General features: G+C 44.9%; 2 protein-coding genes across 4 annotated transcripts in view; one reads left to right on the forward strand and one right to left on the reverse strand.

The window, feature by feature from the left end:
* Nucleotides 1-26,542, reverse strand: part of CENPP (centromere protein P) — a 191,546-nt gene that overhangs the window by 10,871 nt on the left and 154,133 nt on the right. The window lies entirely within an intron of this gene.
* The window catches only part of ECM2 (extracellular matrix protein 2), a 49,708-nt gene continuing 27,292 nt past the window's right edge, over nucleotides 4,127-26,542 (forward strand). The window contains exons 1-3 of the mRNA XM_084899019.1: nucleotides 4,127-4,222; nucleotides 15,072-15,378; nucleotides 25,222-25,410. Of these exons, the coding sequence (XP_084755145.1) occupies nucleotides 15,096-15,378; nucleotides 25,222-25,410 (472 nt within the window). The 5' untranslated portion in view covers nucleotides 4,127-4,222; nucleotides 15,072-15,095. The remainder of the gene's footprint in view (nucleotides 4,223-15,071; nucleotides 15,379-25,221; nucleotides 25,411-26,542) is intronic.

Below are 26,542 nucleotides of genomic sequence, written 5' to 3' on the forward strand. Positions count from 1 at the left end.
CTCGAGCTCCAATACAGACTTTCCCACCCAACTAACACTCCCAGAGACCGTCTTCCTCCACAGCCACTCCTATTCCCGCGCCTCTTCTAGCCCCGAGGGAGGTGGCAGGACCTGAGGGTGCTGTCTGGGTGTACACCCATTCTCCATGTCCGCCCTCACACAGATTGAGAGGCGTCTCAGGAATTTTTCCACCGACCCCCCACCTTTACCAAGGAATCTGAGTGCCTGACGCAGTACCTGCCCTGACATGACATCTGGGTCCTCCTCTCTCACCCGGAGGAGAAGGAGCACATCTGGCTAGCAGCTCAGGACCCTGCTGGGCCCATAGACACGACACTGACGTGGTCCCCAAACTGCCCGAGATGGGGCTATCAGGCTACTTTTCCGGGCACCAGCTCCGAAGCCACATAATCTCCTGTCTCATTGCCGGACTCACAAGGCTGTCCATGGGGCGGTCAGCTATGGCACAATAAAATCACGCAGGGCCTGACGGAAACCCAGCTCTCCTCCCCACCTCACGGAGGGCTTGTGGGAATTGACCACCTTAGACCCCACCTCCCAGAGGGAACCCTTCTTCTGAACACCCATTTTATAGCCCAATCAGCCCCCACATATGCCGCTAGCTTCCAAAAATGGACACAGGTCCACAGACACCTCAACAAGACCTCATTAACCTGGCCTCTGAGGTCTTTAATAACAGAGACCAGGAGACCCAAGTCCAACAACAAGGCGAGATCAGGCCAAGCTGAGGCCCTTCCAGCTCCTGGCCGCCGCTCTCACAAACCCCACACCAAGTGCCGGTCCTCCAACAAGGGCAAGTCAGGGGCTCAGCCTCCTCCGGGCCCTGCTTCAAATGCCACAAGGACACTGGGACCACTCCTGCCCAAACCGAGACCCACCCCCTGGGCCCTGCGCCAGGTGCGGAAGGGAAGGCCATGGAGATCAGGCTGCAGTCTGGCCCCTCCGGGTCGGACCTCGGCCAGGCCAGCGAGGCCGCCCTCTGGATCCGGTTTGGAGCTCCCAGACCTCCTGGGCCTGAGCACCGAAGACGGAAGCTGCCCAGGCCCTGACAGGGCCCCACGGACTCACATCACCAGGGCAGAGCCTCGGAGAACGACTGTGGTGGCAGGTAAGCCGATCTCCTTTTTAGTTGGCACTGGGGCCACTTGTTCTGCCCTCCCCGGATTCACGGGGACCCTTGTCCCCTCCTCAGTCTCTGTTATGGGGGTTGACAGACTAGCCTCACAGCCATTAGCCACCTCCCCTCTACACTGCACTTACTAGACATCCCTTTACCCGCCCTTTTCTCGTTCTTCCTCGGCGCCCAGCCGGGGCTGCAGTGCATCCCTCAGAAAGCCCAGCTCCCGTGCCACAGGGACCTACCTCACCCCACAGGCGAGCCATTCCTGGGCCTGTACACACCTTACTTCCTCCATGGCTGTGCCCTCCTCCAGGCAAGGAAGCTCTCCTTTCTCAGGCTCGCCGGGTGCTCGCCCCTGGGTCACAGCTGTAGTCTCCTCAAAACTACAAAACTATTTAAATGTCTGATAACTTACATTTTTAAAATATATATATATTTTATTGATTTTTTACAGAGAGGAAGAGAGAGGGATAGAGATTTAGAAACATCGATGAGAGAGAATCATCGATCAGCTGCCTCTTGCACACCCCCACTGGGGATGTGCCGGCAACCAAGGTACATGCCCTTGACCGGAATCGAACCTGGGACCCTTCAGTCCGCAGGCCAACACTCTACCCACTAAGCCAAACCGATTTCGGCATGATAACTTACGTTTTTAACTTTGCACACTCTTAAGGCAAAAATGACTTCTTGTAGTTTTTAATAATGGAAACTAAATATCAAATGTCGTTTTCTTTATACAAAATTTCTTCTTTAATGTAAGCACTCTTGAACTCCTGTCAGAATGTTCCAAGCGTTAAGACAGGTTGGTTTGGGTAAGCACAATGTCTTGGCGGTATGGCCATGTCATAAATTCACTTCTCCACCCAGGCCTAAACGAAGGAATCAGCTCTGAAAAGCAGAGGTGAGACTACATTTTAAAATGAGCCAGTAAAGCCAGTGCTTGGGTGGGTCCTGCATGTCTGAGGAACAGAGAGGATCAGGACCCTGAGGGACAGGATGCCTAGTCCTCATAGATAGTGCTGATGCAGCCTGGGAGTGGGGGGGGGGGGGGGGGGGGGGGGAGCCAGGAGGGGAAATGCAGGGCGTGGGGGAGATCCAGGGTCTGGAAGTTGGCAATCAGAGCATAAAGGTCAGGAAACAGTTTGGAGCTTAAACTAGGTCTGTGCTCATGGACAGGCTAACGTCCTGTGATCAGTTTCCTCCGCTAAAGGCTGGGGGCGATGCACAGCGAGGGGCTGGGGGGGATGGAGAGGAGGAGGAGGAAGAGCAGGCTGCTTCCAGAGCATGGCCACCAGCCAGGGCAGGACAAGAGAGAGGAAGGCACTGGGGCGCAGCGGGGGCTGACTGGGGCTTGCTGACCACGCGCTGCAGGAGGAGGCATGCGTGGGCCTGGGCGGAGGCGGGAGCAGAGGACCCCCGCAGGTCCTCTGGGCTGATGGAGGTGAGGGAATTCGCAGGCGAAGAGGAGCGGTTACCACGCACACAGCCAGGCTCCTGCTTCAAGGGTCCCTCCAGGCCACGGTCACGCGTCATTTCACACCCGGTCTCCCAGGCCACTCTGGATACAGTCGTCATTCAGGTAGGCCAGGAGTCCAAACGGACGGCCACCCAGACCGGACTGGTCAACGGAAGGCGGCCCCCTGGCCCCCGAGCTCAGGAGGGCGCTCTCTGCGCTCACATGTGGGAGCCACATGCTTCGCACTCACTTCCCGCACGTCCGAGGGTGCCAACGGCGGCTCCGAGCTCCCTGGCCCGCGTGCGCTGGCGCTGGCGCTGCAGAGCCGAGGCAGCGCACAAAGCCCGCGCCATCCTCCGCCTTCTACCACTGCCCCCGGGAACCGCGGCACAATGCCTGCCGCCCCCAGCCCCGCCCTAGACCAGGCGGGCCTCCTCCGGGCCTGCCAAAGGCCAGTGTGTTACAGAGCAACTTCAGGCTCCCGCAGGGCCCAGAAGGTGCAGCCGTTTCCCATCGCGCCCGTGCCTCTGGCCCCTCATCATCCACATCCCACACTGGCGCCGCCCTTCCGACGAGGGCACAGGACCCCGCCCAGGCGCGTCCGCAGGTGCACTGCGCACTCGCGTCATGGCCGCGTGGGTGGACAGCGCACTGACATTGTCCGTCCTCATCAGACCACACCGGCGCTCACTCCCAAAGGCCCTCTGTGCCCTGTGCACCCCTCCCGCTCCCCAACCCTAGCAGTGTGGATCTTTGTTATTTTTTTTGTTGTTGTTGATTTCAGAGAGGAAGGGAGAGGGAGAGAGAGAGAGGGACACCGATGATGAAAGAGAATCATTGACTGGCAGGTGAGGTCTGGCGAGGGGGGGGGGGGGGGCTGGAGGGAGTCAGTGGGGAAAAGAGGGGACATATATAATACTTTCAACAAGAAAGATGGAAAATAATACGAGAAATAAATAGTAGGTTACTTGGCCCATGACGGGCACTTCTGTTAGTCATGTATTGGCACAGAAATTTGAAAGTAATCACCATCCCTGCGCACAAAGGAATAAGCCTTGGACAGGAACCCAGGAAGGGGGGGCCTCGGACCCGCAGCCCAGGCCTCCTCCCTGCCTCCGGGCGGGAAGTGGCGCTCACAAGGACTGCACAGGGTCAGCTCTGGGCCTTGCTCAGGGCTCTGCGTGTGCAGTCACCGGCAGGGAGGCCGCGGGGCCACGGCCACCACCCGCTCAGGACGCCAGGAGGCGGCTCTTCCCCGTGTGCACCCCGCGGTTCGGAGGCCGGCAGGGGAAGGGTTTTTCTGCGGAAATCTATGAGAACCAGATTTCCTGACCGGGCCTCACTGCTGTCCTCCCACTCCACTCCTCAGCTGCAGCGTGTCCGCGCTGCTGTGAGTCAGACAGACGTCTCCCTGGAAACCCTGCTCCCGGTCCTCGCTGGCTGGTTTTGGGAGCCGCTGAAAGGCATCTATCCCCAGGGAAGCATTAGCCATTAGCCGTTTCCATGGAGGCAGGGCCTTCCACCCCCCTCGGTGCTGGTTTCACAGAAAGCTCTGCTTCCCTCTCACTTTCAGCTGGAGACTTAATGACACCAAGCAAAGCCTCCTTAGTGTAGATTTCCAGGTAAAAAGTTTTCTGCTTTAAGTTTCTGCAACAGCATGTGGAATGGTTATAATATTTGGGTGTTTTATGTTGTAAATATGTTAGCATTTCAGGAAATTAGCTCTTACTAATAGATGTTTAAAGTTTAAAATGTGCATTATTCTGTTTACTTGTTTTTCTCAGGGTAAAATCTTCTCAAGTATTTCAAACTATATGGAGTTGGGATTAAATATACCGGTATTTTTATATGTTTAAATAGAATTACGTGCTCAATGGAAGTGGTAGTTTGAAATTTTTGCTTTCTCTATTTTTAAGTCCTAAAAGAACATAAAGGGTTAATGAAAACTTTTTTTTTTTTCATTTTAAGCCTGCTGAGTGAGGTGAAAGGGATAACAGACATCTCTCAGCTTCATGTAGAAGTTTAAAATTCTAAATTTAATATTTTAAGAGCTCACTTAAGAGTTCTGATAAAAAAAAAATTTAAGGAAATAAACAGTAAGCGGACCAAGGTTTACAGATCATATTTGTGTTGGGATGAACACAATGAGTACTAAGAAAATAATTCACTTGATTAAAATAATACTTGCTGTGATTAGAGTGCCTTACAATCTTTACCTCGGGAAACATTAACTCAATTGCAAAGTTGCTTATTAAATATTAAACATAGAGAGGAACTCTATAAATCCCTGAAAATCACAAAGGCGCAGGCATGAAGGATAACATGAGTATGGAGAGGCCATTTCATAAAAATTACCTGAACATTTCAATGAGATTACTGAGATCCTAATTTTGTTAAAGGTAAGGGAGTTATTTCTGCACACGCCTATTCAGATCCCCGGGTTAGGAAAAGTAGGCCAACTTGGGGGACAGAGAGAGAGAGACGAAGCAGCTGGTTTCCAGCATGGGGTGAGCTCAGGCAGCTGGTGAGTGTTTGCAGGCAGCACAGGGACAACAGGCCCCAGACTTCCCTCCAGCCCTGACCCTCCGCAGGGAGCCGCACCCAGAGCTCCCGCCAGCCTGGGCTGAAGCCCTCTCCAGCAGGGCCTCGCCTGCTACTGCATTCTTCCCTCCGCCTCCCCCCACCTCCCATCCACCTTCCCTGCTGCTTTTGTTACTCCTTCCCAGGGCTGGCTTGCTCTCTGAACTCTCATTTATAATTTTTACAATCAATCAGCTAAGGGATTTGCTCCTTGCTTACATTTTGCATGTTAGTTTTTTTTAAAACTAATTACAAAAAGTTGTCTAATGCTGTTTTCTTTCAATGACTTACAGTAAAGATTTCAGAATGATTGCAGTAACTAATGTGCAGATACACTGAACAAAGTTTGCAGGGCTGGACTCGCTGACATAATACCTTAGTGGCGGCAAATCAGAATATGACCCAAGGACAACGTGGCTAGGGGAAGATGATGTTTTTCGATAAAGTTACAAAAAGAATTACTGAGATTCAAGAAGGCAAACTGAGCAGATTGCACACCCTCTTCTCCTCTCACCCAATCCCTAAAAATAAGAGAGGATGTATGATCAACAAATACACACGAGTACGTAGCTCCACTGGAAAATGAGAACTGCCGAGGCAGAAGCTGGGAGGAGGCCTCGAAGACGGAGAACATGGGGATGTGGGAGAAAACTAAGCAGAGAGAGCCTGCGGGGGAGAGGTGTCAGACGAAAGGGTCCCAAGAAGGACGAATTAAAAACCACCACCTAACCCCATACATTGTAGTAAAACTTCTGAATATTACATTAATTGAAAATATGAAATAGTTTCTATAGAGAGAAAAATAGATTTCTTAAGAAGAGATGAAAATCAGATTAAATTTAAAGTTTGCACTGATAACACTAGATATAAAAAACTAATGGAATAATATCTGTGAAGTATTGATGGCAAATGATTTTGAAATAATTCCATTTTTAACTAAACAGATTATTTTCTGAACATGAAAATTCAAGTTTTACAACTCACAACATTCTCTTTTAGGACATGGATATATTTCAGCAGGAAATAAAATGAATCTCAGGGAACTTCTGCTTCTAATAATGGCAGGCCAGGCCATCAGACCGACTGATATGCTGAGGATAATTAGGCAAGCTAGGATAATAATATGGGACAGGACTGAAACGCAAAGAGGTCTGGGAAACTTTCCTTCAGAGCATCTGTGGGTCCAGAAGAGGTGGAGAAGCTCTACAATGGCCTCATTAGGCAAAAGAACCAAAAAGCATGGGAAAGGACTGAGCAAGCAGCAGGGGGGGCGGGAAGGTGATGCTGGAAAAATCTCCAGGCTTGATTTGGGGCACAAAGTGCTTCCATCACTCAGTCTACAATTGGTAGTGCCCATAGCTTCATGCCCAAAGGAGGTATCAATCCTTCTGGGATAAACAATACACATTCGTCCTAGCTGGTTTGGCTCAGTAGATAGAGCTTAGGCCTGCTGACGAAAGGGTCCCGGGTTCCATTCAAGGGCATGCACCTCGGTTGCAGGCTCCACCTCTGCCTGGGCCCTGGTCAGGACTTGTGCAGGAGGCAACCAATCAGTGTGTTTTTCTCACACCAGTATTTCTCTTTCCTTCTTTCTAAAAATCAACGGAAAAATATCCTCCAGTGAGGATAAATAAATAAATATAATAATAAAAGGATACTACTTAAGAATATATCATCCTAGGCCTTCAACATATTTTCATAATTTTTATACACAATGTTATGCAATCCAAAGCCACAATTATACAAATAGAACAACAACATGGCTCAAGACTTAAAGAAATACAGACTAGAGAAATAACTAAAGAAATATAGATTACAGATGATTCTGAAAATGGAGTCTTCAGACACAACTTTTAAAAATGTGGTAAGTTGCTTACCATTCAGGAGGCGAGTGCAGGCCCCCAGTTGGCCCAGCCTCCTGCCCACAGGGGGCAGACTGCCGGCTCACAGCCCCACACCAGTATTCCTCCCTCCCTCCTTGGGCAGAATACAGTCCATGGGTATTCACTACAGCCATCTGCACATGGCGGGGCATTCTGTCATTACACACATTGTTCTAATTAAAAAGCGAATTATACTCAGAAAAAAAGTGATAAGTATGTTCAAAAAAGTAAAAAATAAGATTAAATTTTTTAGTAGAGTCAGAAGAACCCATTGAGAACTCAAAAAACTACAAAACAAACTACATAACAGAAATAAGGATGTCAGTGAGTGGATTTAACAGCAGATAAACCACAATTGAAAAGATAATTAGTGAGCTGAAAGACAGATTAAAAGAATAATTAGAATGAACCAGTGAATCTCAGAAGGATGAAAAATACAAGGCAGGAAGAGAGACATTAAAGGCATAATAAGACACAAACAGAAACACCTCATAGGTACAGAAAACAAACTGATGGTTGTCAGATGGGAGGTGCTTTTAGAGGGTTGGGGTCTGAGGGGAAAGGTGAAAGGATTATGTAGCACAAACTGGAAGTTACGAAATAGTCCTGGGGATGTACAGCGCAGCACACAATATAGTCACATTGCAATAACTATGTATAGTGTGAGGTGGATGCTAGACTTATCAGAGTGACCATAAGTTATAGAAACATTTAACTAACTATGCTGTATGCCTGAAACAAATATAATATTGAGTGTCAATTGTAATTGAAAAATTTAAAAATTGCTGAAACTGGTTTGGCTCAATGGATAGAGCATCGGCTTGGGGACTGAAGGGTCCTGGGTTCGATTCCGGTCAAGGGCATGTACCTTGGTTGCGGGCATATCCCCAGTAAGGGGTGTGCAAGAGGCAGCTGATTGATGACTCTCTCTCATCGGTGTTTCTAACTCTCTATCTCTCTCCCTTCCTCTTTGTAAAAAATCAATAAAATATATTTTTTTAAAAAAGAAAAATTAAAAAATTAAAAACCCAAACATACAAAATAAAAATGACATAAGAATAAGACTATCATACATGCAATTGTAGTTCTAAAAAGAAAAAGGAGAGAGAAACAAGAAAATGTTTGAAGACACGAGGGCTTAGAAGTTTCGAAATCTGATGAATCTGATGCTACAGGTTCAAAAGTGCTATTAAAAAAAACAAGAAAATCGCCGAAACCAGTTTGGCTCAGCAGTAGAGCGTCGGTCTGCGGACTGAGGGGTCCTGGGTTCGATTCCGGTTGGGGGCATGTACGTTGGTTGCGGGCACATCCCCATGGGGGATGTGTAGGAGGCAGCTGGTCGATGTTTCTCTCTCATTGACGTTTCTGGCTCTCTATCCTTCTCCATTCCTCTCTGTAAAAATCAATAAAATATTATTAAAAAAAAAAAAAAAAACACCAAGAAAATTATATGTTAAAAGAGTAAAACAGCTGAAAACCAAAGCCAAGAGAACATTTTAAAAGCAACCAGTAAAAAAGTAACTTTGAAAGGAGAAATAATTAGATTGACACATGACCACTTAATAGAAACTATGGGAAAAAGAAGACATTGGAATGAAATCTTCAAATGCTGAACAAAAACACTTGTCAACCTATAATTTCATATCTAGAGAATAAAGCCTTTCAGAGTAAACATAAATATTTTCAGATAAACAAAAAGAGAACTGGCCACCAGTTGTCCTGCACAAAAAAAATCAAAAATGTCAATCAGAAAAAAAAAATTCTATAGAAAACTGATGATGCTGGAAAGAATAAAGATAATCAAAAGGCTAAATGTTTAGGTAGATCTAAATTAGTGGTTCTCCTCTGGTAATAGGATAATTCCCTTTATACCCTAGGAGATATTTGGTGATGTCTAAAGACATTAATGGTTGTCATAAATGAAGGGACGGTAGTAGGGGCATCTACTGGCTTGAGGCAAAAGATGATAGTAAGTATAGAAAGGCCATTCCCCAATGAAAATAGAACTATCCAACACAAATTTTAATAGTGCTAAGCCTGAGAGAGCCTGATATAAACAAAAAGTGAGTATAAAACAACAATAATAATAATACTCTTTTAAGAAGTAAAATATATGACAAAAGCAGCACACATGCCAGGATGAAGTGGGAGGTTCCTGATCCTTGCATTGTACAGGAAATGGCAAAGGTACGGATTTGTATTAGACTTGATAACTCAAGAATGTGTGTGGTAACCTATATTAAAAAAACCGGAAGAGTAAAGGTGTTTAGTTGCTAATATAATAATAAAAAATAAGTAATCTATTTTTTAAAAAGCAAGCAAGAATAGAAACAAACAAATAAAACAAACAAACAAACAAACAAACAAATAAAAAAACACCATCAAAGCCCAGGCAGGATAAGCAGGAAGCAAACAGAAAACAGATTTAAACAAAAGTACACTGAGTGGCCAGATTATTATATGTTCAGAGATCATCATAATCTGGCCACTCGGTGTATATCCTATATAACACAAAGCTAATATGCAAATTGACCAGGAGTTCGACCAGCAGGCAGGTGGGCCAACCGCCCATTTCCCCTCCCCCTGGCTAGGCTGGCTGGACCCCACCCATGCACGAATACATGCACCAGGCCTCTAACATATATATTTACTTATGCATTCAGACATCATGATAATTTGGCCACTCAGTGTGTATTCCACTGATTTTTAGAGCGAGTGAAGAGAGAGGAAAAGACAGAGAGAAATATCGCTGGGGGAAAAACACATCACTTGGTTGCCTCCTGCATGTGCCCCTACCTGACCAGAGCCCAGGCCAGGGAGGAGCCTGCAACTTAGGTACATGCCCCTGACCAGAGTTGAACCCAGGACCTTCAGTCTACATATCAATGCTCTACCCACTGAGCTAAACCAGCTAGGGCTATTTACTTATTTCTTTATTTTTCAATTACAGTGAATACTCCATATTATTTTATATTAATTTAGGTGTACAGCATAGTGAAGAGACAGTTATATATTTTAAGAAGTGATCTCCTGGATAAGCCAAGTACCCATCTGGTGCCATGCATCATTATTACAAGACTAGCCTGGTGCACAAAATTCATGCATGAGGGTGGGTGGAGGGGATGTCCCTCAGCCCACCCTGCATCCTCTCCAATCTGGGACCCCTCTCACAATCCAGGACTGCTGGCTCCCAACTGCTTTCCTGATTACCCCTAACCGCTTCTACCTGCCAGCCTGATCACCCCCTAACCACTCCCATGTCTAACTACTCCCCTGCCAGCCTGTATTGCCCCCAACTTCCCTCCTCTGTCAGCCTGGTCACCCCTAACTGCATTCCCCTGCAGGGTTGATCACCTCCAACTGCCCTCCTTTGTAGGCCTGGTGCCTCCCAACTGCCCTCCAATGGTGGCCATCTTGTGTCCACATAGGGGCAGGATCTTTGAGCACATGGGGGCAGCCATATTGTGTGTTGGAGTGATGGTCAATCTGCATATTACTCTTTTATTAGACAGGATAGAGGCCTGGTGCATGGGAGGGTGCCAGCTGGTTTGCTCTGAAGGGTGTCCCAGATCAGGGTGGGGGTTCCCTTGAGGCATGGGGCGGCCTGAGCAAGGGGCCTATGGTGGTTTGCAGTCGGCCACACCTGTTCCTTTCATGTTGTCACAAATGGTACGATTTTATTATTTTTAATAGCTGAGTAATATTCCATTTTATTTACTAGTATGTATGACATATTTACCATTTTATCGATTAGTTGCTTCCATATCTTGACTATTTTATTTTATTATTATTTTTTAAAATATATTTTATTGATTTTTTACAGAGAGGAAGGGAGAGAGATAGAGAGCTAGGAACGTTGATGAGAGAGAAACATCGACCAGCTGCCTCTTGCACACCCCCAACCGATGATGTGCCCACAACCAATGTACATGCCCTTGACCGGAATCGAACCTGGGACCTTTCAGTCCGCAGACTGATGCTCTATCCATTGAGCCAAACTGGTTTTGGCACAACCTGCAGTCTTTTCTATGCTTCTATGACTCTGGATCAATTCTGTTCATCAATTTATTTGATTCATTCAATTCCACTTATCTGATACTCATATGATGCTTGTCTTTCTCTGACTGACTAATTTCACTTAGAATAATACTCTCCAGGTCCCTCCATGCTGTCTCAAAGGGTAAGAGATCCTGCCTTTTTACTGCTGCATAGTATTCCATGGTGTAGATGTACCACAGCTTTTTATCCACCCATCTGCTGATGAGCACTTGGGCTATTTCCAGGTCTTAACTATTGTAAATTGTGCTGCTATGAACATAGGGGTGCATACATTCTTTATAAATGGTGTTTCAGGTTATTTAGGATATATTCCTAGAAGTGGAGTTACTGGGTCAAATGGCAGTTCCATATTTAAGTTTTTGAGGAAATTCTATACTGTTTTCATAATGGCTGCATCAGTCTGCATTCTCACCAGCAGTGCCCTAGAGTTCCCTTTTCTCCACATCCTCACCAGCACTTGTCATTTGTTGATTTGTTGATGGCAGCCATTCTGACAGGTGTGAGGTGATACCTCATTGTCATTTTAAATTGCACCTCTCTAATGATCAGTGATTTTGAGCTTTTTCATATGTCTCCTCTTTGGAGAAGTGTCTATTGAGGTTCTTTGTCCATTTGTTAATTGGATTGTTTGTCTTCCTATTGGTAAGTTGTATGAATTTAGGATAGTGACCCTATCAGATATATCATTGCCACATGAGTTCTCCCATACAGTGGGCTCCTTTTTTTGTTTGTTGACAGTTTCTTTTGCTCTGCAGAAGCCTTTTACTTTGATGCAGTCTCGTTTGTTTTTCTCATTAGTTTCCTTTGCCCTTAGAGATATATCTGTAAATATATTGCTATGAGAGATATCTGAGATGTTGCTGCCTTTGGTTTCTTCTAGGATTTTTATGGTTTTCACATCTTAAATTTTATCCATTTTGAGTTTATTCTTATGTATGGTGTTAGTTGGTGGTTTAATTATATATTTTTGCATGTATCTGTCCAATTTTCCCAACACCATTTACAGAAGAGACTGTCCTTTCTCCTTTAAATGCTCTTGCCAACTCTGTCAACTATTAATGGAGCATAGCGTCTTGGGTCGACTTCTGGGGTCTCTTTTCTGTTCCACTGGTCTACATGTCTGTTCTTTTTAAAAAATATATTTTACTGATCTTTTACAGAGAGGAAGAGAGAGGGATAGAGAGTTAGAAACATCGATGAGAGAGAAACATCGATCAGCTGCCTCTCGCACAACCCCCACTGGGGATGTGCCCACAACTAAGGTACATGCCTTTGACGGAATTGAACCTTGGACCTTTCAGTTCACAGGCAAACTCTCTATCCACTGAGCCAAACTGGTCTTGGCTACATGTCTGTTCTTATGCCAGTATCTGGCTGGTTTAAGTACAATGGCTTTGTAGTATAGCTTGATATCTGGTATTATGATCCCTCCAACTTTGTTCTTTTTTAAGATTGCTGAGGCTATTTGGGGTCTTTTGTGATTCCATATACATTTTTGGAATATTTGTTCTAAATCTGTGAAATATGCCATTGGTATTTTAATAGGGATTGCATTGAATCTGTAGATAACATTGTGTAGTATGGACATTGGTGTTTCCTCCAAATGGTGTTTCAAGTTTTTTGTCAAATTTTCGATTGTTTTAGGTGGGAAGTTATATGTGGTCTGTTACTCCACCATGGTTGGCAGTAAAAGTCAGATTTGATAAGTCTTGTTACCAAACTGGTAATGGCTGATAGTTCTCTCAGAAGTGACCATGACCCGACCTTCAGCTTCTCTGGGAGCCACCCCTTCATGGACCCTCTCTGATCACTAGTTGTCCACCTGGCAGGAGTGCTGGTAATGCAGAATGGAAACCCTTATGCTTAGCCTCTAGGTCAGTGGTCGGCAAACTCATCAGTCAACAGAGCCAAATATCCACAGTACAACGACTGAAATTTCTTTTGAGAGCCAAATTTTTTAAACTTAAAACTTCTTCTAAGGTCACTTCTTCAAAACAGACTCACCCAGGCCGTGGTATTTTGTGGAAGAGCCACACTCAAGGGGCCAAAGAGCCACCTGTGGTTTGTGAGCCGCAGTTTGCCGACCACAGCCCTAGGTGATGTAGCATACGGCAGAATGGAAAAAAGATGTCAGTGGGGGGAAATGTCAGTGAGTGACATTTGTACATAGGCAAAGAACCCAGGGTGGCAACTCTGTTTTCGCTATAACCATTACAGGTTTTACGGAGAGGATCACAATATTTGGCTGGACCTGACAGTGATCATCTCCATTTGATATACATTTGGGTGCTAGGCACTGTGTCAGGGAAGGCTTTCTTGGCCTCCAGTACACAATCTCTTCAGATGCTCCTGGCTCCCACAGCCTCCCCGCGGTTTGGAAGCAGACCTGCGAGAGAGAAGCTTCTGGATGTCAGCAGGCCATTCTCACCCAGAAAGGCTGCGTCACATGCTTGGAGGGTCACTGTTATTTCCTAAGGTCCCAACACGGCTGCCGGCTGACAGGCTCTGTGCCACTGTGGGCTCTTTGAGCTCTCCAAGTCCCTCCAGGGCAGTCTGAAGTTTTAATTTCTGTAGCAGCGTCACCCGGAGCCTTTCCCATCTCTTCCCTTCACCAGCCAGAGTGATGTTCTCTGAAATGTAACAGGTTTGTTCTGGTTGACAGAGATGATCAAGGAGGTCTGTGAGGAGGGGGGTACACTTTGAGGATTCTGGGTCCTTAGGACCGCGGGGTTTCAGGTTCTCCGCCACATACTGTGGCTGTGTGCAGAGGGCAGCTGATCACGGTACTGACAGGGAGAGAACCTGGGGAAGAGTGCAAGGGAGGAACTGCCAGCGGAGGGGAAGGTGGGGTGCACAGCCCTCTGCAGGTCAGAGGGTATGGTTGTGTGATCCTCCAGCAAAGTCCCTGTGATCTCCTTTTGAAGGGCTTCTCGTACCTGTCCCTGCACCTGACTTGACAGAGCCTGGGGCATCCTGCCCGACAACACTACTGTCACAGTCTCTCACCCCGAGCACTGACGTGTTTCTCAACTGCGCTTCTCAGCTTCCCCACGTGCAGGGCCCTTGCTGCTCTTGAGACCAGCTAATTAAGAGTTACTTTTTGTCCCCCTTACCTATTTATAATTGATGCTACTTTCCCTTATTATTTTTTAAAAATATATTTTTATTGATTTCAAAGAGGGAGGGAGAGAGACAGAGAAACATCAACGATGAGAGAGAATCATTGATCGGCTGCCTCCTACACGCCCCACACTTGGGGATTGAGCCTGCAATCCAGGCATGTGCCCTGACCAAGAACCAAACCGTGACCTCCTGGTTCATAGGTTGACGCGCATCCATGAAGTCACACAGCCAGGCTCCCATTATTTTTATATAGTGCCATCATGTCTCCTCCCTCAACAGATAAAGTTATAAAGCTATTAGAGAATAAAAGAGCAACAAAGGAGAGCGGGGAAATGGACTTTAGATAATGTCAGTAACAAAATGACTTGGCAGACGGGTGCAAAGAAACCCTACAACTCAGCGCTCCAGAGAAGGGCCAGGAACTGGCCCAGCGCCAGTCGGACCCGTCGCCTGTTTTGGTAAACGGAAGCTTTTTGGCACACAGTCACATCATCTGTGCACAGCCTGTCTGCTTTCCTGCTACAACGGCGGTGGGAGCAGTTATGACAGAGAACATATGACTCGTGAAGCCTAAAATATTTACTGACTGGTCCTTTATATAAAAAGTCTGCTCATGCCTAGTCAGGAGACAAAGATATTAGAAGTCTAATTCTGATGGAAAAATTCTGAATTCTGACTTGGCAGAAATACTGAAGCACAGATTCCATATATCATATGTGATACTTCTCAAAGACTGCTGTTGAGGCATAGAGGCATTTATTAGTCAATTTTCAGATATAAAAATTTTGTCACCATTCATTCGGAAATTGTTTCATTCTCATTCTAGAAACTAGATGGTGAAAACGCAAGCATGAAGTTTGCAGGTTTGTCTTGTGTTTTTCTGCTTATCATTTTTCAAATTGACGTGGGACAAAACGATGAAAGTCCCAGGAAGCAAAGGCGGAAGATGGACTACAAAAGACTGAAGAAAAGTTCTTCGCCTAACCACAGCGGACAGCCCAGAATTCAGCAAACAACGGTGGTGACGCCAGTGGCGGCTCTTCCCCTGGTTAACTTGGATTCTAGCACCGAGGAGAAGTTTGAATCCTTTTTAAGTTTTCATGGAGTAGAATCAAGCTACAATGTGCTACCAGGTAAGAAAACAGTACTAAAGAGAGAATGAGAAAGAGAACCTCCATGAAAATAATTTTTAAAAATTAAACTTATCTTTTGGTTTAATCTATGAAGATATTTTAAAATAATTTTAAAATCATGCATAGAATCTATTTATAAAAGTTTTGGAAAATAGATAAAGTAATTAGTTGTCCTACACTATATTTATAAAACCACTAGAGGCCCAGTGCATGAAAATTCATGCCCTGGAGGGGGCTCCCTCAGCCCAGCCTGCCTCCTCTCACAATCTGAGAGCCCTCAGAGGCTGGAGGAGACCCGGCGATCATGGGAAGGCAATGCCCCAGCACACCACTGCTGCTGCCACTGCCTGCAGCGCCTCGGCTGGCCTTGGTTACTGAGTCTCGGGTGGCCTTGGGCAGCTGGGCAGCTGTCATCCGAGTCTTGCCTGCACCTTGGGCTGATCCTGGGCAGCTGGGGGACTGAGGAGACTGGGGCACTCCAAAGGCAGGCGCCCCAGCGGGGCTGAAGGGACTGGGTGCTGCCATCTTGTGGCTGTGGGCGCGGCTATTTTTGAGGGCATGGCAGTCAATTAGCATATTCCCTCCTTATTGGCTGTGGGTGCTGCCATCTTTACAATGGCATGAGGATCAAATAGCATATTCCCTCTTTATTAGATAGGATAGTTACTATTTTGTTTTATTTCTTTCTAGCCTGTTTACTATGCAATGTATTTTAGTTATAATCATAAAGTTAACATACATATAAATTTTTAAACTGCTTTTTAACTTTCTATATTACTTAAGATATAGAAATAAACAATTTGGATGATTCTATAAAAAGGATATTAATTTTAAATAAAAATTTTTTCAACAAAAGATAGAATTAAGCTATTTTATTTTATATAGACTAAATTACTGAAGTTTTTATAATTTCATTAAAATTTTTCATTTATTTCAGAAAGGAAGGGAAAAGGAGAGAGAGATAGAAATATCAACAATGAGGGAGAATCACTGATGTTTCTGCAGGCCCCACACTGGGAATCGAGCCCACAACCCAGGCATGTGCCCTGACTGGGAATCAAATCGTGACTTTCTGGTTCACAGGTCAATGCTCAACCACTGAGCCATGTCAGCAGGGCTAAATTACTGAATTTTTAAAGGTTGGAAAGATTGGAAATTCTGCCAAATATTTCAACTAGTCATTTTTAAGAACACTTTAATATAATGATTTCAAAGTCCTCATTTTTGCAGACTTAAGAAAAAAGTAATTATATTGTACATATTACCTTTACATGAAATTTCAAAAGACATAAGAAAATAATACCACATAATATTCTGTGGCCAACACTTCATATATTATCTCAAGGAAACCAAATGCTTCTATTGATACATGATGGATGGTATTTCTACGAAGTTAACAGAAATAAGAAAATGTCCGTGAAAATACACAACTTAGATCACAATCACAGCATTATTGGGGCAAGTCAGAGGCACGATGCTGACACTGTCCCAGCTGCTCAGGCGTGAGGAGCCGTGTCCCTCGCGACAGGCAGCGCAGTGGTGGAGAGCAGTGTGCGTGATGAGATCTCAAAGCTGCTTACAAATACGTAATGGAGGCAAGTTTGCATAAAAATGCATAGATGTATATAAACATTTCTCAACTGTCCTAAAATGCTTTCCAGTGGTTTTATAGCACTTTTTTTTTAAAAAAAAAACTGCAGCTAAATGAAATAATATAAAACTTACCATTTTAACATTACATCATGTACAATTCAGTGGCACTCAGTAAACTCACAATGCAGTGTAACAGTGATCATTATCTAGTTCCTGATCAAAAGGAAACTCCCCCTAACCCAGCCCTGGCTCTAAACTGTCTCTAAAGTTTCCAAACTCCGGATACTTCATATAAAAGGAGTCATCTGCAGCTGTTTGTGCCTGGCTTCTTCCACTTTAGTTTAATGATTCCCAAGATCATCCATGTTGTAGCATGTGTCAGTACTTCACCCTTTATTATGGCTGAATAATATCCTATTATATTTTGTTATATAAACAGACTACATTTTGTTTCCCCATTCATCTGCTGATTGACATTTTGGTTGTTCCTAACTTTTGGCTACTGTGAACAGCACGCTATAAACGCCTGTGAACAAGTTTCTATTTGAACTCCTGTATTCAATTTTCTTGGGTATATACTTTTAAGTGGAACATGGGGTACCAAGGAGCTGGGCCATATGGAAATTCTATGATTAATTTATTGAGGAACCACCACATGTTTTCAACAAAGGTGACAGACATCATTTCAAGCAACGTTCAAAGATTCCATTTTCTCTGTACCCTTGCCAACATGTTATTTTTCAATTTTTAAAAATATAGCCATTTTTATGAATGTGAAGTTTTATCTAACTGTATATTTCCCTAATGACTAATGATACTGACCATCTTTTTTATGTGCTTATTGTCCATTGTACAACTTCTGAGAAATGTCTACTCAAGTCCATTGCTCAATTTCTTAATGGGGTTGTCTTTCTGTTGTTATGAGAGTTCCTTATGTATATTATGGCTATTAGGCCTTTATCAGAGAATTATTTGCAAATATTCTCTGCCATTGTGTATGCTGTCCTTTTACTTTCTTGATCATGTCCTTTAATGCATCAACATTTTAATTTTGTTAAAGTCCAATTTATCTGTTTTTTTGTTGCTGGGCTTTTGGAGTAATATCTAAAAACCCAGTCATGAAAATGTACACTTGTGTGTTCTTCTATGAGTATTGCAGTTTTAGCTCTTACATGCATGTCTTTGATCCATTTTGGGTTAATTCTTATATTTGGAGTGAGGGAGGAGACAATCTCATTCTTTGGCACATGGACGTCCAGCTGTCCAGCACCATTTGTTGAAGAGACTATCTTCCCCCCTACTGAATGGTCTTGGCCCTCTTGTAAAAAATCCTTTGACCAGGGATTAAAAATGGTGGCAGAGTAAGTGGATGCTGCACAGACATGCTCCCAGGAACAAACTGGAATTACAAATAGAACACAGAAAAACTTCCTGAATAATCAACGGAAGACTCAGAGGAGAGAACCTGATGCCCAAGGACCGAAAGTGGAGACCACAGAGAGACTGGTAGCGGGTGGAGGCATGAAAAGGTTGGGCCAGAAACAGCAGCTGAAGTTTTGCAGAGATATCCCAGCTTTGTGTGGGGGGGAGGGGGGAGTTAGGGTGGTGCCACTGAGAACTCTGAGGTCTAATACCCAACCTGGGCTCCCCAGCAGAGAGCACCAGAATTGAGAAGGGTGCCTACATAACATCTGGCTGTGAAAAACAGCAGGGTTGCTGTCTGCCAGGGAGTGATGGCTGAAAATTCAGGCACCCTCTTAAAGGGCCGAAGCACAAAATTCCCTGTGGAGTCATTCACCATGTGCTTCACCAAAGGGAGGGCAGAGAGGACCAGAGCTGTGTGAGCAGAAGCCAGGATTGGGGGCTCTGGGATTACAGCTCAGAATGTAGACACCCCTGTTTCCTGTGCTGAGTCATTCCCTCACACTGCAGAGGTCATCTTTCTCATGCAGACATTTGCCTTGCCTGAGAGGAAGACAGTTGACCCACCCTATTGGAAAACACCTTGCCCTGAGGCCATGTAAAAAACTACAAATAACAATTAGCCTCCAAGCAGAAGCAACTGTCCACCCTGTTGCCTGGGGCCATTCAAGTGGAATTCTATCAATCTGTAGGCAAAGGTAGGCTCTGGGGACTTAAAGTCTTTGCCTGATATAATTAGAAACAGCATTTGACACTGTCCTGCACTGGAAACTGAGAGGCATATCAGATTTACCTAATACACAGTCACAAATCCAAAGAGACAGCCAAATAAGGAGTCAGAGAAACAATCCTAAATGAAAGAGCAACAGAATTCTCCAGAAGAAGAGATAAATGAAACAGGTATAAGAAATTTATATGAAACAAGTTCAGAGTAATGATGGCAAAGATGCTCAACAACATGAAAAAAGGTATAATAACTATGAAAAAAAGAACAGTCGGAAATAAAGAATGACAGAGCACAAATAAAGAACACATTGGAAGGAACACACAACAGATTAGGGGAAGCTGAGGATTGAACCAGTGAATTAGAAGACAAGGTTGAAAAAAAATCACTCAATCAGAGAACCGAAAAGAAAACACAATTTAAAAAAAACAGGAGGACAGCTTAAGGGAGCTGTGGAACAATGTGAAACATAATAATATTAGAATAGTAGGTGTGCCAGAAGAGGCAGAAAGGAATAGAGAACATATTTAAAGAAATAATGCAGAAAACGTCCCTGATCTGATAAAGGAAAAAAGTCAAACGAGTTCAGAAGGTACAGAGAACCCCAAGCAAGAAGAACCTGAACAGGCCCATGCTCAGACACCTCAGATACGTCATAAGTAAAATGCCAAAAATTAAAGACAGCAAGAGAAAAGTACTTACTTACAAAGGAGCTCCCATAGGCTGACATCTAACTTCTAATAAGAAACTATAATATATAGGCCAGAAGGGAATGGCATGAAGTACTCAATGTGATGGAAAGCAAGGATCTGAGACGAAGATGGAAAGCTAGATCTGAGATTCAGCAGGGCTATCATTCAAAATAGACGCTCAAATAAAGAGCTTCAACAAGAAAGGCATGTTCATTTTCACCACTCTTATCCAACACAGACTGAAGTCCTAGCCACAGCTATCAGACAAGAAGAAATAAAAGGCATTGAAATTGGAAAGAAAGAAGTAAAACTCATTCGCAAGATGACATGATGTTGTATATAGAAAACCCTAAAGTTTCTCACCAAAAAACTAGTAGATTTAATAAATGAATTTGGCAATGTAGTAGGACGAAATCAATATCCAAAAATTGATGTGTTTTTTTTTTAAATACACCAATAATGAATTCTCAGAAAAAGAAACTAACAACCAATCCCATTTACCACCTCAACAAATAAATTAAGATATTTAGGAATAAATTTAACCAAGGAGGCAAAAGATCTGTACTTGGAAAACTATAGGATTTTGAAAAAAGAGATAGAAGAAGATATAAACAAGTGCAAGACTATACCATGGTTCATGGCTTTATAGAATTAACATAATTTAAATGTTTATACAATGCAAGCAAGCAATCTATTATTAAAATACCAACGGCATATGCTCCAAAAATTTATATGGAACCAAAAAGACCACTGAATAGCTGCAGCAATTTTGAGAAATAAAAACAATGTTGGGGGAATCACAATACCAGATTTCAAGTAATATTGCAAAGCCATGTGGTACTCGCACAGAACAGGCATACAAACCTATGGAACAGAACAGAGATCCCAGAAATTGATCCCAGACATTATGCTCAATTAATATTTGACAAATGAGGCAAGAGCATACAATGGAGTCAAGAGAGTCTCCAATAAATGGTGTTAGGAAAATTGGATAGATGCAAAAAAAATTGAAGTAGAATGAACTTATATCATACACAAGAATAAACTCAAAATGGATAAAGACTTAAATGTAAAACACGAGACCATAAAAATCCTAAAGAAACCATAGGCAACAAAATCTCAGACATCTCTCGTAGCAACATGGTTATAGATACATCTCCTAGGGCAAAGGAAACTAAGGAGAAAATAAATAATGTGACTACATAAAAATAAAAAGCTTTTGCACAGCAAAAGAAACCATCAACAAAATAAAAAAGGAGCCCTCTCCATGGGAGAACATATATGGCAATGATACATCCAAAATATAAGGAACTCATACAACTTAACAAAAGGAAGATAAAAAATCCAATTAAATGGGAAAAGGATCTAAATAGACACTTTTCCAAAGAGGATATACAAATGGCCAAGAGACATTAAAAAATGCTCAAAGTCACTAATCATACAAGAGATACAAATCAAAACGACAATGAGGTACGGTACCATCTCACACCTGTCAGAATGGCTATCTTCAACAAATCAACAAATGACAAGTGCTGGCGAGGATGTGGAGAAAAGGGAACCCTTGTGCACTGCTGGTGGGAATGCAGACTGATGCAGCCACTATGGAGAACAGTATGGAGTTTCCTCAAAAAATTAAAAATGGAACTTCTGTTTGACCTAGTGATTTCACTTCTAGGAACACAGCCTAAGAAACCCGCAACACCAATCAGAAAGGATGTATGCATCCCTATATTCATAGCAGCACAGTTTACAATAGCTAAGACCTGGAAACAGCCCAAGTGCCCATCAGCAGACAGTGGATAAAAAGCTGTGGTACATTTACACCATGGAATACTGCACAGCTGTAAAAAGAAGGATCTCTTACCCTTTGAGATAGCATGGAGGGACCTGGAGAGCATCATGCTAAGAGAAATGGGTCTATCAGAGAAAGACAAGTATCCCATAATCTCCCTTATATGTGGAATCTAATGAACAAAATAAAGTGAACAGAGTGGATCCAGGGACATGGAAGCAGGGAATAGAGTGCAGAATCTCAGAGGGGGAGTATGGCTGGGTGAGAGATAATCCACAAAAGAGCTTTGTGCATCTATGTATGGCCCATGGAGAGACAGTGGGGTGCTCAAGGCCTGGGGCGGGGGATCAGAGGGTGGACAGGAGGGGATCAATTGGGGGGGGGGGGGAGGGAGAAATAGGTAATAGTTTCAACAATAAATAATTATTTTTTAAACTTTTTTTTTACTTTTTTAAAATTAAATAAATCTTTATTGCTCAGATTATTACAATTGTTTCTCCTTTCCCCCTCCCACATAGCTCCCTTCCACTCGGTTCCCACCCCACCCTCTGCCCTTACCTCCCCCCAACCATTGTCCTCATCCATAAATGTACGATTTTAGTCCAGTCTCTTCCTGCATCTCCCACACCCTTTTCCCCCTGATAATTATCAATCCACTCCCTTTCTTTGCCCCTGATTCTATTATATTCACCAGTTCATTCTGTTCCTCAGATTTTTAATTCACTTGATTTTTAGATTCACTTGTTGATATATATGTATTTGTTTATCATAATTTTTATCTTTACCTTTTTCTTCTTCTTCCTCTTCTTAAAGAATACCTTTCAGCATTTCATATAATACTGGTTTGGTGGTGATCTGTGAAGCTCTTTATCTGCCCTTCTCTTCTGAATGATAACTTCGCTGGGTAGAGTAATCTTGGTTGTAGGTTCTTGCTATTCATCACTTTGACTATTTCTTGCCACTCCCATCTGGCCTGCATAGTTTCTGTTGAGAAATCAGCTGATAGTCATATGGGAGCTCCCTTATAGGTAACTGTTTTTCTCTTGCTGCTCTTAGTCTTTTGCCCTTGGCATTTTAATTATGATATGTCTTGGTGTGGTCCTCTTTGGATTCCTTTTGTTTGGGGTTCTGTGGACTTCCTGGACTTGTAAGTCTATTTCTTTCACCAGGTGGGGGAAGTTTTCTGACATTATTTCTTCAAATAGGTTTTCAGTATCTTGCTCTTTCTCTTCTGGCACCCCCATAATTCTGATGTTGGTATGCTTGAAATTGTCCTAGAGCAGGGGTCTTCAAACTACGGCCCGCGGGCCACATGCAGCCCCCAGGGGAGTCTGATCCTGCCCGCCAGGTTTTTTGGGCAGTGAGCGCAGCCAAGGTGTTACAGTAGGAATTAGTAGTTCATATAGTCCGGCCCTCCAGCTCTCTGAGGGACCGTGATCTGGCCCCCACTTTAAAAAGTTTGAGGACCCCTGTCCTAGAGGCTCCTTACACTATCTTCAACTTTCTGGATTCTCTTCTCTTCTTGCTTCTCTGGAGAAGTGTTCTCTACCTCTTTGTATTCCAAATCTTTGACTTGATTCTTGCGTTTCTCTAGTCTGCTGTTGGGTCTCTGTATAGTATTTTTTATTTCCGCCAGTGTATGTTTAATTTCTAGTTGGTCCCTTTTCATATCCTTGAGGGTCTCATTAAATTTATCGGCCTTTTCTAGGAAATTCTTGAAAAACCTTATAACCATGGTTTTGAACTCTATATCCAGTCTTTTGTTCTCCCCAATTTCTTTTGAGATCTCTTTTCTTGTCTCGGCATTTTTGCTGCTTCCCAGAGTTGGCAGGATAACTTTGTGTGTTTGGTGTCCTATATGGTCCGGTGGGTCAGCCTCCCCAGTTACCTGAGGTGGACACTCTTGGTGCTCCCCTTTGTGGACTGCGTGTACAGCCTTGTTGTAGTTAAGTCTTGATTGTTGTTGGTATCACTAGTAGGAATTGACCTCCAGGCCTATTTGATATGAGTATCAGCTGTGTCTACACCAGGATACCTTCTGTATTGGAGACAGTCTAAAGGGATCAGACTTGCAAAATTGCAATAGCCTCTGAGCTCAGCTTGGATGGGGCAGAGTCTCAGGGCTGAGCCGCCAGTCTTGGCTTGCCCTTGTGCACGCCTCAGACCTCTGCCTTCCATGGCTCCCCTGAGTTTCCGCTTGACAGTCCAGATTCCCCTTGTAAGAGCGTGGGTGCCCCAGAGGCTCTCCCTGAACTGGGTTTCAGTGCTCAGTGCAGTCGGAACTGGGGATTCAGTGCAGTTAGGAGCTTCCAACTCCTTCCTCTATGGAGCGGCTGCAACAACCTCCGCAGTCAGACCTCTGTGGGCACTCACTCATGTGCTGCGGCTCCGGCTCTCCTGGTCTCCCAGTCTGTTCAGACCTCTCTGCGCGCACTCACTCGCACACTGCGGCTCCCGGCTCCCGGCTCCCCCGCATCTCCCAGACTCTGAGTCTCTGGGTGCCTTTTTCTACAGTCCAGACTCCACCCGTATGAGCCTGGGTCCACGGGGTTTCGGCTGGGACTGGGGTTCAGTGCAGTTGGAACTGGGGTTCAATGAGTTGGAGACTTCCTTTCCCCTCCCGCCAGCCCGGCACTCGGCTGCCCTTCCTCTCTACGCGCGTCTTCCTCTCTCAGTGCTTTGTGGCTCCCCTGATCCGTGAGCCTCTCTCCTTTCTGGTTGTAGATTTCCCACTCCGCCAGCTTTCCTGTGGTTTTGGATGATGTCCGTTCTGTCTTTTAGTTGTTGTTTTGAAATTGTGTGAGGCAGCAGTTTAGGCGCTTACCTAGGCTGCCATCTTGGTTCTATTAAAGAATTATTTTATAAAAATAAATAGAAGCCAGCATATCTTTGTAGTTCAAGTGGAAAAAATCATTTGCCCATAGTAAGGGACTCTCGATATTCCATTGGCCAATATGTTATCCTGATGCCACTGCTGACCGTCGCAGGTTTGTAACAATTTGAAATATCTAAGTGTGAGTTCTCCAATTTTGTTTTGTTATTTTTCTTCAAGATTTTTTTTGGATATCCAGTAACCTTTGTAATTCTATGTGAATTTGAGGGTAAACTTTTTCATTTTTGGCAAAAACAAAACAAAACAAAACAAAACAAAAAGCTGTTGGAATTTTGATAGAATATAGAGCTTTTATGATCAGGAAAAACATCAGGAGGATCTATTTTCTTCCACGGGAGGAAAGGGCAAGTGTCTTCAGGAGAGCTGGCAGGGCTGGAACTGGACTGACAGTGGCGAGGGAAGCACGGACACATGTGAGACTCATTGGGGTGCAATTTGGGGACAATGTGAGCCATTAGGTGGAGAGTGATTAGGAAGGGGACTAGGGCCAGGAGAAAACCAGTCTCTCTCCTATTCAAATCCGTGCGGCCTTGCCAGCTGACAGTCACCCCGCCTATGCCTGTAGGACAGCCACCCTGCCAGAGAGGATGGAAGCGCATCCCGTCAGGTCCCAGGAGAGGAGCTGAGAGCAGGGCCCATGGGAGACATCACCGCGGAGCCACACAGAGGCCGCCCAGTGTGGTCCCAGCTGCCGCCCAGGCGCTCAATGTCCGCTGCTCTCTCCTAGGGCGGAAGGGCCGCTGTGCGGTGAACGGGATGACCATGTACCACGGGGCCGCGTGGTCGCCGGAGCCCTGCACCACTTGCCTGTGCGCCCACGGAAGGGTGCTCTGCGACAGGACCAGGTGCCCGCCTCTGCGGTGCCTGCGCGTGGCCACCCCCGAGGGCGAATGCTGCCCGGTCTGCTCGGAATCCGGTAAATGTTCAGCCCAAACGGCATGTCACCTGGGGCTCAGTCCCCGCCCTCCTCTTCCCCTTGCACCTGCTTTAATGCCCGAGAACCTAGTTGTCAGAACACTTGCACTCCTGGCCCAGGATGACAGGCACGGGAGTTCCTTGGGAAGCAGCAGGGAGGGGCAGGAATAACCGGCCGGTGTCTCTGGGACCTCAGTGTCTCTTCTCTGGGATCTCGGTGTGTCTGGGATGGAGCTTCGGGACCAAGGCGGTGGGCCCGGCAGCCACGCTGACTCAGCGCTGGGAGGGAGGGAAGGGTGCAGGCCGCCAGCAGTCCCCGCCCAGTGTGCGTGAGGCCTGCCTGCCCCTTGCAGCCTATTGCACTTCCCCGCTCACTCACCGGGGTGCAAGGGTTAGCCCCAACGCAGAGGAAGACTTGGTGAGCAGGGAGGCTGGCCTGCGTGGGAGAGCGCCCGGACGGATTCCATCTGTCCATCCACAGCGTGTCGCGCTCGGGGCTGCTGGGCCCAGGGCCACTGGGCGGCTCTGTAGGCTGCTCACTGTCCCAGGGTCCCCTGAGGCCCATCCCTGAGGGAGCAGAGGCCCCTTCAGAAGAGAGGCCAGATCTCCCCAAGCAAAGCCAAGCCCAGGGGAAGTCAGAGTGAGAGGCAAGGGTGCTCTTTCCTAGTCTGTGACCAGGGATGACCACAGGGAGGCCTCCTGCCAGGAAGAACTTCAGGATATTCAGAAACCGTACTTGGGTGGATACTGCCAATGGTTTTACTAAGGTATTATGCCTTTAGAAGTGTTGGAAAGTAAGTGTTTAATGAAGTTGACTCCTTAGAGGGTGAAACCTAAGGCTTACAAAGATTCAGAAATTCTCATTTTTCAAAGGAGTTGAATTATTCTTAAAATGCTGTAGTTATTTTGGAAAAATAAACTTGGATATACAGGAAGGATTTTAAATGTTTTAATATAATAGTCTTAGCTTCCTTCTGCTATTTTTTTTCTATTCTCCTTTTGTATTTTCTGCTAAAGATGTGAAAAAATAACTCAAACACTTTGTGTTACATACTGAATGGAAATCTTAAGATACTGTATCCTTCAAATAATTATACTTTGGGTTCTTCTCAAAGAGAAGAACCAGTCTTCCC

Source organism: Pipistrellus hanaki (assembly GCF_964339955.1).
Source record: "Pipistrellus hanaki genome assembly, chromosome: 11".
Classification (NCBI taxonomy): domain Eukaryota; kingdom Metazoa; phylum Chordata; class Mammalia; order Chiroptera; family Vespertilionidae; genus Pipistrellus; species Pipistrellus hanaki.